The sequence below is a fragment of the Acomys russatus genome, chromosome 1 (genome assembly GCF_903995435.1).
Source record: "Acomys russatus chromosome 1, mAcoRus1.1, whole genome shotgun sequence".
Lineage (NCBI taxonomy): Eukaryota > Metazoa > Chordata > Mammalia > Rodentia > Muridae > Acomys > Acomys russatus.
In genome coordinates, this window is record NC_067137.1 from 45,245,237 (window position 1) to 45,258,565 (window position 13,329).

The 13,329-nt window shown below is 41.7% G+C and overlaps 1 protein-coding gene across 1 annotated transcript in view; it reads left to right on the forward strand.

The window, feature by feature from the left end:
- The window catches only part of Cog5 (component of oligomeric golgi complex 5), a 303,527-nt gene that overhangs the window by 260,652 nt on the left and 29,546 nt on the right, over positions 1–13,329 (forward strand). The window contains exons 17-18 of the mRNA XM_051144712.1: positions 4,530–4,633; positions 10,239–10,476. Of these exons, the coding sequence (XP_051000669.1) occupies positions 4,530–4,633; positions 10,239–10,476 (342 nt within the window). The remainder of the gene's footprint in view (positions 1–4,529; positions 4,634–10,238; positions 10,477–13,329) is intronic.

The following is a 13,329-nucleotide window of genomic DNA, read 5'->3' on the forward strand; positions in this document are numbered from 1 at the left end:
GCCAAAAGCAAGCTGGGCACAGTGGCTCTAATATCTGTATCTAATATCTAATATATTTTGGCTTCAAGTTAAAATTAGTAAGAAAAGATCATAACATTTTAATAAAGAAAAGTTCCGTGAAAAGATATAACAATTGTAAATACATATGCACCAAAGCTTGGGACTTTCAGCTTCATAACACAAATAAAAAACACATCACACACACACACGCACGCGCGCGCACACACACACACACACACACACACACACACACACACACACACACACGCAGGGACATAAAAGGTTAAATAATTGGTCCAGATACAGTAATCTTTCATTAGTAGATAGGTCATCAAGAAATAAAAACCAACAAAGAAACATTATAACTAAATTGTACTTTAGATCAAATGGACTTAATAGAAATCTATAGAATATTTATCTAGCAACTACAGAATTCACATTCTTCTTGGTAACAATGGAAACTTCTAGAAAACATCCTATATATTAGGGCACAACAAGCAAGTCTTAACTAACCGATAATAATCCATGTATTTTTCTTGACTTTATCAGATAATAATAGAGTAAAACCAAAGACAAATGTAAAGAGAAACTAGGAAACTGTACAAGAGCATGGAGATTGAACACCGCTCTGTCAGTTCATCTTTTTCTGACAGAGGGGTCATTCAGCTCAGGGTGGCCTCACACTTGCTCCGTAAGATGACTTTGACTTCCTGATCCTCATGCATGTATCTCCCAGTTGCCATATGCAGTTCCTCACATGCAGAATCTAGATTTAAATCGTAGAGGACTCTGCAGCTTTCCCACATTAGAGATTTGTCACATTAAGGAAAGAACTCAGATCACTTTCCCTTGGCGTCATTCAACCAAAGGGGAGTTCATGTTTGAGTTTTCTACCTCATGCTTCTTGTATTGTCTGTCCTGTCTGTTCATTGTGTAAGTCTGTCTGTCTTGTGAATCTCTTCGTGTGTGTGTGTGTGTGTGTGTGTCTGCCCTATATGTATCTGTCAGTTTTGTTTGTCTTTCTGTCTTTGTGCCTTTTCTATGTGTGTTATGGATGTATATATCTCTCTATGACAAAGAGCTCCCATCTGTATTTATTGAACAGTGTAGAAAGCGTCACATGGGGAAGGAATGGGGGATGTTACAGAAATCTTTAACAGGGTTCTCAAGGGATTAAGTCACTGGCTCCACCTGACCCAAGCAACAAACCTCACTGTTTATCAACCAATAATCACAAATAGTTGCTTTGACCATAATAGGAGCTTTTAGGAAGTTGCTTCCAGCTTCTTCTGTATTTGCTGCTTTCAGCAAATGGTTCACATGCACTGTTCTGGGACAGGGGCTTGAAAGAGGGCACAACTTAAGATCGCAGCTCTGCATTAGTTTAGGCTGTAAACAACATGAGAAATACAAGACAAGTAGATTTGTTGTGAGTTGTCACATTGTTTTCTCAAAGGCGGGTTAAGTAAACAGACTGAGTACACAGCAGACTAGCAATCTTAAGTCCTAAATGACTTCAAGATGTGTATTAACTCTGGCTGTGAGGTCCAGCAAAAAGTTATAGTCTATTAGAATGTAAGAGAGATTTTCAGAATATTGCATTGCTACAGAGTACCATTTGGGAGCAGGAAGGGGACCAGTGGGAATGAGGAGTGAGAAAGGATGGGAATCAGAAAATTAAGGAAAGAATTAATACCAAACAAACATCATAATGGTTTTTGCCACTTCTCGTTGCCCTGTCCTTACTGTAGCCTGCTAAGAGCAAGGCCACCCAGGAGACTCAGACTTCTGCCTAGTTATCCTAGCCTGCCAGGCATTTCAGAAGCTGCCTGGGTTGTATCTCCTGAGTTCTCCAGCAGGTGTTGTTGTTTTTAGTTAGATGCTTTTTCACATCATAAGCAAAAAACTCTGCCTTTTAGAGACAGTCTTTACTTTTTTCCTAAGCTCACTTTAGTTTCTCTTCCCGGCGTATAGCCAGAGCTCATAGGGGCAGACATACGCAGAGTCTATGCTGTTCTATTCTTTCATCCATAGCTTTGGATGGTCTTCTGAACTTGCCTGTGTAACTTCTTCTGAACTTCTCTGTATAAATTATTTCATGTATAATATAAACTAGAGAGAATAAAAATTCTTTGGAGAAATAATAGCTTATTTCTAAGTAAAATTACTTACTAAATTAATGTTTCTCCTCATAATCCTTCAAGGACACCTATTGTTTGTGTTCTTTAAGTGGCATTTGCCACTAACCTATGCTGTAATCTCTAGGCTCGTTCACTCTCTTGGTTTCTCTCCTGTCTCAAAAGCTGGTGACTACCAAAGCTCATCAAAACATCTCAGGAAGTAGGTACCTACCTAATAGCCCACTGCATTTTCAAATTTCTATTCTTGACCCTGACTTAACTTGTTTTTTTTTTTCTTTATATCCCCAAATCAACTTCTGCTGCTTCTATATGCAATGTTTAGCCACCAGTGTTAGTAAATACTAAAGGGAAAACCATGTGTACTCTTAACTCTCCTCAGCTTTGCAGATCTAACTTTGCGGATCTTGCTGTGTCTAATTGGTTCATTTGGCATCAGTGTCTCCTGCAGTCTCATAATTGTTTTCCTGCCTACAGTCTAATCCCTTAGGCTACTACCCAATATGATTGTTTTCCTAAATTGAAATCTTGACTGTATCTTATCAGTGGTTTCTGCATCCCTTCCTGATAAACTCTGTGGTTGTGGTAGCTCACTGAGAGCACACTCCAGCTGCTCCTCTTGCAGTCAGGCACTGTCGTCTCTATGTTCTGTGCCCTGTGGTTCCCCAGGAAGATTACCATTCTCAGGCTCTTGTGGCTTTGACACATGTCTTCCCAGTCCCATCTTTCTGTTTCTTCCCTATTTGTCAGAGATTCAGTTCAAACAAACACCTTTCCATCTTTCTTTCTCCCTTCCTTTCTTTCTTCCTTCCTTTCTTTCTTTCTTTCTTTCTTTCTTTCTTTCTTTCTTTCTTTCTTTCTTTCTTTCACCTGTCTTTTCAGCATGCAGTGAAGGCTCTGTGTGATCCCATTACACTCTGTTGGGATATTCAAGTAACTACCATGCTTTATCTGTATCACTAGACTGCAGATTTGGTTGCGCGCGCACGCGCGTGCGCACACACACACACACACACACACACGCACACACACACACACCAAGGGGGGTATATAATGCCTATTATCTTGACAGATTAAAGCCTACAGATGACATGTGGAGGCTTAATGGATAAGTATCCTCCTCATTCTTTTCTTATTGGCTTCAATTATTTTGAGCCATGATTATCTGTCATGTGATTTTAATCACCCCTGAAGCATGAGTAGTGTGCATACAGTATTTTATTTGGAGTGTTTATAGTATTCTGGTTGACATTTGCACACAAAAACCAAACCCCCTTAGCTAAGCCCATAGTTCTTCCACAGGCTTTCCCACACGAGCAGGAGGCTGCTCTGGCTTGTAGATGTCTGGAGTGCGGTCCCACCTGTAGGATCATTGTCATCCACTGCTAGACACTGGTGGCACATCTCTTCAAACCCCATAGCCAGCATTTGCTACATTGTGAATTCCTTTCTCTCATCCACTCTTCTCCACCCCTTTACTTCTTCCCTTTCAACCCTCTAACATTAGTTAGGAGAGAAAAAAGAATAGAGGGGAAAGGAGGAGTTGTTGTTAGACTAACTTCTGCTGATTAGGGGCATCGGGTTACTTGGGCAGACTTGATCTTTGCTGTCTGGATATTTAATTTCTTCGAGCATGACTACTTGACAAACCACAACCAACAGCATCCAGTGACTAACTAGCCACCTTACCTCTCAGGGCCCTAGCATTTATATAACCTCTGAAAAGTCCCCAGAACTCCAAATGTCACACACTCACAAAAACTATCTGTAGCTGGCAGAACCATGCCCTGCTGAGCAGGAGGCAAATAGTCACCTGCTGTGAAGATACCTCATATCCCCACACCTGGGATTAAAACAGAATTCTAAATTTCTCACCACAAAGCCCTACCAGATATTCCCCAGGAACAAGCCTACCTTTGGTTGAGAATCAGGGCTGTGGAATTCTCCAAGGGAACTACTGTGTGAGGTGCCTAACTTTCCCATCCTGGGGAATCACTGGTGTGTTTGCTCTGTTCACTCTGGTGGAAACAATATGGTAATGTTTTGATTTTTAAGGGACTGCTTGTTTCACGTTTTTGAAAAACCACAACAAGAGCATGTTACTGGTCTCTCTTCACTCTGTGGTGAACTACCTGCTCCCTGATGTGGCTTGCTTTCTCCATGGGCTCTTTTAACCAGTAACCCTTTTGACAAGTGAGATGGTTGGAGGAATGTTAAGCTTTGCAAGTCATTGCTGACAGTGGTTAGGGCGAGAAGCACACTTAAGTTAGCTAAACTATAGATAGCATGACTCTGAGAGAATAGGAAACTGTTAGACAAAATGTTTCTCACTTTTTCCTCAGATTTCTTTGTGTTGGTTTCTCTAATTTTGCTTCTCTTTCTCTTTGTCAGACAATTCACGATCTTATGGGGAATGCCATCCAGCCCTTGCTGACATCAGTGGCAGATGCGGTTGAGGCCATAATCATCACCATGCATCAGGAAGACTTTTCTGGGTAAAACATTTCCCCGGAATTGTTACTAGCCCTCACTGCCTAGACTTTTCATTCCCTACCCCTCCTACTCGGCACTCTCCTTGCCAGGCAGCTTTATTCTTGTGCTGGCATCGGCTCCTTGCCTCCTCCTTTTCCATGGTGAATCTTACACCACAGTCTCCCTGTTCTGGTTTCCACCATCTCTCTCTGTTGAGACAGAGCAAGCTTGTAGACTGCGCTCAGTGTTTCAGGAGTGGGTATTTGGTGCCATCTTGCTCTCTCCTCATTTTCCTTCCTTCTCACTGACGTCCTCCTCTCCTCTACCTGTGTGATTCCCTGGCACAGGCATGACAGCCTTCCTGAGGATACATCTGATTCCTGCCCTGGCTTTGAGAGCAAGCTCTCTCAGCCCTTTAAGACTTGCCCTTCCTTGGAGTTTCTAATCATGTTTAACATAAGGAGAGTTCTGCCTAATGAGGGTTTTGGGTAAGGAAAGCAAGTGGTAAGAGAAGGGCCCAGGATCTCTGCAGGAGTGGCGGATCCCCTCTAAGGCATCCCTTCTCACCCTGTGGGTCTCCAGTCCTTTCGGGCTTGAACAACCCTTTTACATGGGTTACCTAAGACCATCAGAAAACACAGATGTTTACATTACAACTCATAACAACAGCAAACTTATAGTTAGGAAGTAGCAGTGAAAATAACTGTGGTTGGGGGTTACTATAACGTGAGGAACTGTATTAAAGGGCCACAGCATTAGGAAAGTCTACAGGGAAAACAGTGCATACAAACCTGGGGACATGGAGATGCACATCTGCCAGTTCTCAGTTGTGTGTGTGCCTAATTTTAACTTCATTCTCAGCTGCTGCATAGACCGCTCTTAGGAAGACCCTGAGGCACCTGCAGAGCTTGTTGAGAACCTACTAGTCAAGGCTTTAGATTAACTGGGGGGATTGATTTGTATTAGAGTAAATTTACACCAGGCTTCTAACCCACAAGGAGATTTGATAATAAGTATGTAACTTTCATCTGAAGCATAATTTCACTTACCCTAACACATGCTTCTGAAACTTGTTCCAATATGCTATTTCCTGTAGCTCAGTGAATTCAGTGCATCTGAACAGATCACAACATGGACACACTCCTCCAGTGTAGAAGGAATCTGATGCTTTGACAAAGCATAAAGAGTCTGAGAGGCCAAGTAGGTTTCGCCTTCACACAAGACTCATCTCAGCGTTAGTAACATACATAAACCGAAAACAAAGGGATGAAAAAGGTATTCCGTGTAATGGGAACAAAAAGAGAACAGGTATAGGTATAGTTAATCAAAATAGATTTTAAGTCAAAAATTGTAAAATACTACTTAGAAAACTTTATAAAATGATAAAGGGGTCAATTCATTATTTGGAAAAAATGCACCTGAATCAGAACACCTAAATATAAATAGATATTGAAAGAATCTGTAACAGAATAATAAACCTTCCAATGACAGGTCACAGTACAGAAACTTGAACTGTACCTTAGAAGAAATGGACCCAACAAACACATGCAAAATGCCGTCTCATCTAGGGAATGTTCCATTAAGACCATAAAGCTGACCTGAATGCATTTAAGAGGATAAAAACAATAGCTTATGATTCATATCTGTGGTTTTGTTTTGTTTTGTTTTTTGAGACAAGGTTTCTTTGCATAACCCTGGATGTTCTGGAACTCACTCTGTAGACCAGGGTGTCCTGGGTTCAAACTTGAAGAGTTTGCTTTCCAAATGCTAGGATTAAAAGCGTGTGCCACCACTGCCTGACCACATATCTCTTCTGACCATGGTGATAGTAACATTAAATAAGAGAAATCGGAGAAATCATAGACGAGCCCAGATGAGTGGCATGACAGTCACAGCTCTTAGGGCTATCCTGCATTACCGAGCAAGCTCTAGACCAGTCTCGGCAACTTAGTAAGATCTGCCTCTGTGATCAACGGCAGGGCTGGGGGAAATGCTCTGAAAATATTCAGTACTAGAGCATTTGCTTAGTGTCCCCAGATCCCAAATTCAGTCACAGTATGGTGGAAAGCAACAGCAAAACAAAACCAGTACAGAGATAGGAACTGGCAAAGACATTTGGAAAGGAACCCATGTGCACTGCTGTAGGAATGTGGGTGATTACACATGTCATGGAGTTGTATGTGGGTCCCTGGACACATGTAACCGACCAACACAGACTCAAGAAAAAAATAGTAAATCTCAGCAGTAATAAAATTGATTCAGTAATTTGAAAGTCTCCTGTCAAGGAAAAGTGCAGGAACTAATGGCTCCCTGGGTAAAATTTTAAAAAAATTTAAAAAAGGCACTAACATGGATTCTTCTCAAACTACAAAAAACAAAACGAATAAGCAAACAAAAAAAAAAAAAAACAAAGACTGTCCACTTTTTATGAGGCTAGTCAGACAAGGATATGAGAAGAAGAGAAAATGACAGATTAGTATCCTGCTGAACACTGGCATGAAATCTTCAGCAGAGTACAGCAGAACAAATGCAGCAGGACTCTAAGGATTTAAAAGTGATATTTTCCAGGAAGAAGTGAGAGTTAGGATACAAGGGTAGAATAACATATGTAATCAATAAATGTGTTACGTTATTAAAATGATGAGCAAAAGTCATATAATCATTTCATCAAATGCAGTATTGGTCCACCTTTGTTGTCCCCAGATCTCCTTATACCTTGGCCCTCACCCACACTCACACAAACACACATGCATATACACACATGACTAAACCAAAATAAACTAAAAACATATTTAAAAAGCTGTTGTTAGTGATTCATAGTAAGATACTGGCATTAAAAACGAAAAGAAATCATTGTCCAATGAAATAGACTAGAGAGCCACTTGATGTTTAATAAAGGTGCCAAGAACACAGTGGGAAAGGGCAGTCTCTTCAGCGCAGTGCTGGGAACACTACACCTCATACCTCATCAGACTCGGAAGGGGTTAATACTGCAGAGTGAACTCATGCAAGCCCTAGGGGAAAACACGGTGGACAAGTGTCCTTCTCTTTACTCCTAAAAGCAGATGAATAGGATTGCTCCAACTCAACAGCCTCTGCACATCAGAGGAAAGGACTGAGGGGATGGTGGTGGATGGGGAGGAAGAGTGTCCAAGCAAAGCATTTAGTAAAGGAGTGGTTCCAAATCTGTAGAAGAATGAGGCCCAATAGAGAGGAAACTGCTGCATAACCTAATAAAAAGTGAAGGGGATAAATCAATTTGAGAAAAGAATATACAAATGGAAACCGGGCATGTAGCTCACTGGCAGAGTACTGGCCTAGTATGCACGTTTGGTTCTCTCACCAGCAAAGCATAAACTGGACATGGGGGTGTATGCCTGCCATTACAGCACTTGGGAGGTCAAGACAGGAAGTTCAGGAGTTCTTGGTTACATCAGATTCAAAGCTAGCCTAGACAGCAAGACTCGGTCTCAACAAACAAGAAAACAACATGCGCGCGCGCACACACACACACACACACACACACACACACACACACACACACACAGAGAGAGAGAGAGAGAGAGAGAGAGAGAGCTCACATTACTGAAAAAAAAATGCAGATTAAAGCCAGTACTTTTTAATGGTCATTTTAGCTACTAAAATGACAAACAATTATAAGTATTGGCAAGAGTATAAAGAAAAGTAACCCACCCTTGTACACTGCTGATGAGAATGTAAATTAGTATGGATATTGTGGACAACTATATAGAGGTGCCTCAAAAAGCTAAAAATACAGACTGGTAGCCTGTGTTTGGTGGTACATGCCTTTAATCCCAGCATATGGGAGGCAAAGCAGACAGGTATCTATGAGTTTAAAGCCAGCTGGCCTACACAGGGAGTGCCAGGACATCCAGGACTACATTATAAGACACTGTTTCAGAAGCAAACACTCTTAAGTATGTGTTTTCCTGTGGTGTGAAATCAGTAGCTCACATTCCCTGCAGTGCTGTATACAGTGGCAGAAAAGTAGTGGGTTGTCCGGTGTGTCTTTAAGTAGATAAACAAGCAAAGCAAAGTGAAATAGTAGCCAGCTGTCAAAAAGAAGGAATCCCTGTTAATTGCCATAACACAGATGAACCTGGAAGACATACTATGTAAGACTACATCAGACACAGAAGCCAAGTATGGTCTCAGTCTACATGTAGAACCTGAACTGACAAGAACAGCCAGTGGTTCCGAGAGTTTGAAAGTTGGCATAATGCATTGATGCTGGCCAAATGGTATAAAGTTGTAGCTAGATCGAAGGAATACATATGAATTTTCTGTGATCAATGTGTTCGTTAGATTTTTTTTCTTTTTATCTTTTCACATTGTAAACAGTGCCGCTGTGTATCACTGTATGGCACAATTATGTGTTTACTGTTTGTCTAGTAAATAAATAAACAGATAGGAAAATATTTTAACTTTTGCATCTCAGCTCTCTCTTTACTTGTACGTGAATAAAAATAGGCCATGTGTTGATGACCTGAGTCTGGCGAAGTCAGACCCCATGTGTGCTTGCCATCACTGACCAAGGCTCCTCTGCTCAGGATGCATGCCGCTCTGCCGTGAGCCTGAGCCTGAGCATGCTGTACCACGTACTGCTGGTGACCTCACTGTCAGTAGGAGAGTCTTTCTCACATCGGTTTAAAATCTCTTCCCAGTGGACCAAAAGCTTATTTCCCTGCTCTCGTCTGCTTTGGGAAGTGGGAGACCTCTGTTCACAGTCACCATCGCTTTACTGGGAAGTCATCAGGCTCCCTTTGCACTCGTTCTCAGAGAAGCTCAGTTATGTTTGTTGTTCATCTGTAGACATCTCCATTTCCTCTGCATCGTTCTCAGAGTTTGAAACATTTCCCTTGCTTTTTGGAAAAGATTTAGCATTATATAGTCAATGATCTCATCTATTAGCTAGGATCAGGTGATTTCTAATTCTGGTATAACCCCTCCTCCCTATAAATATTTCATATTCTTTGAATATATTCTTTAAAGGGCAGTTGTAAACATTTATAAGTTATAAATAGTATATCATGGAGCACAGCTGGTATCATCTGCTGTTCCAAATTAAAGCCTTTCCAAACCTCCTCATCTGGAGGGAAAAAACTGCACAGTGCATATTGTTACACAACCAGTCCCTCTGCCACAGTGCTGCCATTGGAGTGATGTGATCAGCTGCAGGAGCAGAGCCTGCCGCCAAGCATTTTCTGCCCTTGCAAAGTGTCAAATGTCATTTCAGAGTCTATTATTGACACATTCACTTATCAAGCAAAACATGGGCATGGATGGAGAGCTGGGAGCTGGTCAAAACTTGAAAAGCCAGGGTGTGATTCATCTAAGACAGATAGCTGTGTTTTACTCTTAATAATCCTTTAAGTAAATGCATGCTAAAATTCCTTCAGTAACCCTCAGGATCTAAACACAAATTTAAGAATGCAATTTAAACATTTATTTTTAATTAGCAAAACAAAACAAAAAAATGGTGCCTTTATACATTAAGGGGGTGGTGGGGGTAGGGTGTTACACAGGATTGAAATAGTAACCAGGGGCAAAAAATATGCAAGATTGTAGCTTCGTGCATTGATGCTAATTTTTTTTTCCCTTTTATAGGTCATTATCCAGCTCAGGAAAGCCTGATGTTCCTTGTTCTTTGTACATGAAAGAGCTACAGGGTTTCATTGCCAGAGTTATGAATGACTATTTTAAGAACTTTGAATGCTTGGATTTTGTCTTTGACAACACTGAAGCTATTGCCCAAAGAGCCATTGAACTTTTTATCCGCAATGCCAGTCTCGTAAGACCTCTTGGCGAAGGTGGAAAACTACGACTTGCTACTGATTTTGCACAGGTAAATTGATGAGGTTTGAGCCTCACTGTGACCTGTTAAGTAATGAATACCTAAAGTCAGCCTCTTAACTATTTATGCAGCAAAAGAGCAAAGAAAACCCACCTGACACTAATTGACTACATACAAGAGTCTTAAAATATTTTATCAAATACCATTTTTGCATTTTCTCTTTAACAAAATTATCATCCTTCATTTTGATCATTCAGGACTAAGGCAAAGTATCTTATGCCCCAGGTAAGCAACAGTTCACACTCTTGCTATTTTCTCACACACATACACACACACACACACACACACACACACACACACACACACACACACACACACACACACCAGAAGCCAATAGTAATAATAATAATTAATTTACTTTCTCAAAATGGTGTAGGCAATGAGATAACTTTTCAAACAGCAGGAAAGGGGCAGTGTGTTGTCCTGAGAAGAGGAAGAATTCCAGCCCATCAGTGACCTTCTAGTGAGTTTGTCTGCTCCAGGGCTGTGTTCAGGTTCACTGAAGAGACATTCTGATGGTTTGGGTTCTCCATTAACTACAGAAATTTTTCCCCCTGTGGCTAGCCTTAAAATTACTTCAAGCTACCTGATTTTTCCCCTTTTACGTTTCAGTAATCAGAGGCAGAGAAAAAAACAAAAACAACAACAACAACAAAAACACCCTAAGCACCTGATTTCCTTAGGAGCTTCAGAAAGAGCTGATTCTCATGTATATGTCAAGGGTGAACCCATTTCTTAGACCTCTCAAAGCTGTTAGCTTTACTAATGTAAGTAATTATTCATATGGAGTCTTCATAGTGGTCGGCCAGATCCTCCTTGGCCATAAAGATAAATGCTGGTGTCAATGCTGACTCCCCTGTGTGTCTGGGAGCATGTCCTGGGCCTCCTGCTCAGGGTGACAGCTGTGAGATGCACCCACACTCTAGCACACTTACAACGCAAACCTGCCTTTCAGAAGCCACCATCCCCTTTGCTTATAACTGAATGAGGAATTAGTTACTCTCATCCCCAAATGAGGTCTGTGAAACTATAGGCCACACAAAAAGAGCCTTCCTTTGGGAAAGGTACCTTTAGTAGCCACATGTGAGAACAGAAATTAATTACATGCTCCCACTAAACTGGTTTAACCTTATCCATTTTTGTCATCTTCATTCTGTCTGTGAATAATGACTTATGGAAAGAGTTGTGTACATGGGTCCGAGGACCTGTCTTATTCCTTAAAAATATCATAAGCTGTTCTCTGGCAGGTCTCTCTCCTGTCCCCTCTCTGCCTAGGTTTTGTTTTTCTGTTCTCCCTCCTCCCTCTGCTGGGCTCCCTCCCCCACCCACCAGCTTATTTGCATTCTTCTCCAGCTGGCTCTTGAGTCACTTTCCTGGAGGCAGCACTTCAAGTCCCATTAGAGTGGCAGCTGAGCAGGAGATGGCCAGAGTGAGAGTGCTGTAGGAGACAGGCTTGTTGTTTGAGGGTTTATTTTAATGATGTGTTCTCTTGAGCGATAGCAAGGACTGTCCTTTACAACCCCCTCTGCAGCTAGCCCTGACTTAGGTGCACAGCCTCCAGTGTTGGACTGCACCTCCAGCTCCCCAACGCTGCAGCACTCAGCATTGTATCTACATTCCGTTTTCTTAAGACACTTTACTTCTGAGGCCATTTCCCCTTTAGGACAACTGAAACTCATCCGTCTGTTACTACTGACGCTTGACGGTTTCTCCTGTGTTTCTCTGTGCTCAGTGGACATCTAGCCCTGCAGTAGGACTTGGTTTGCACAGCATGTCTCAGTTCAGGAAGATCCTACCTTTCCTCTTAGCCTGCCTCCCGGGAGGCATGGGCGCAGGAAAGACATGCTGAAGCACTGTGTTTGTGACTGTGTTAGCAAACCTTTCCCACGTCCTGATCCCTACTCCATTTTTTTTTTTTTCTTAATTAAAATTTGAACTTGGGTTTTGATTTCACTAGGGTTTTGGTTTTTGGGTTTTGGGTTTTGGTTTTTCCTTGCCACAGCTGCAAGTATGTGTCTAACCTCAGCTTTCAGAGTCCTGTTTTGTTGGACATGTTTTGTCTGGATTAGTCAAAATACTTAAATAACATTTCTCTGAAATTTGTATGCCTCGAATGCATCAGCTGGGGACCAGAGCCTTTTAGCAGGCTCATTATTGAAAGGTCTGTCAATTTGTAATCACGATTTAACAAGGCCATCCAGTTCTCTCTGGGTTTCAAAAGGGTTCTTGTGGTGAAAGTCCCTGCTGTTTGGCCATAAGCAGAGTTCAAGAAAAGACCAGTAGAAGGAATTTGGGGAAACTTTGATATAAAATTAAATATAAAGACAAATAGTGAAGCATTTTAAGGATTCTTTAAACAATCCTAACCTCCTCAGGGCCACGTGTGTAGAGAAAAGGCAGTGTAGGCTGCCATCTGGAGGGCCCTGGTGAGGGACGCGCCCAGCCTTCAGCCACCTTAGGAATTAGGTCATGAGCATGAGGTGGCTTCCTACAGGTAATTAATTTCCTGCTGTGACCACATGGCCTCTGCGGCTACACTAATCACACAGCAGTTCAAAAAGCCCTGAGCTTGTCCAAGGCCCCCAGGGTTCTGCCGAGCCCCACTCGGGACACACATGCCCACAGTGCCTGCTGCAGTGCCGTCTTCCCCTCCATCCTACTTGTCTCTTTTTTTCTCTGAGGGAAAGGACAGCTATTGAAGTTGGAATTAAATTATTTAGTGGTACTCCTAGCAGGTTCTATTTATAAATTTTCTGGTGCCCTTTAAGTATACATTTTTATCTTGCCCACATTGCCTAGAAAATGTAAAGTTAGAAAAAAAACCAAACTTCTTATCTTGGTTCT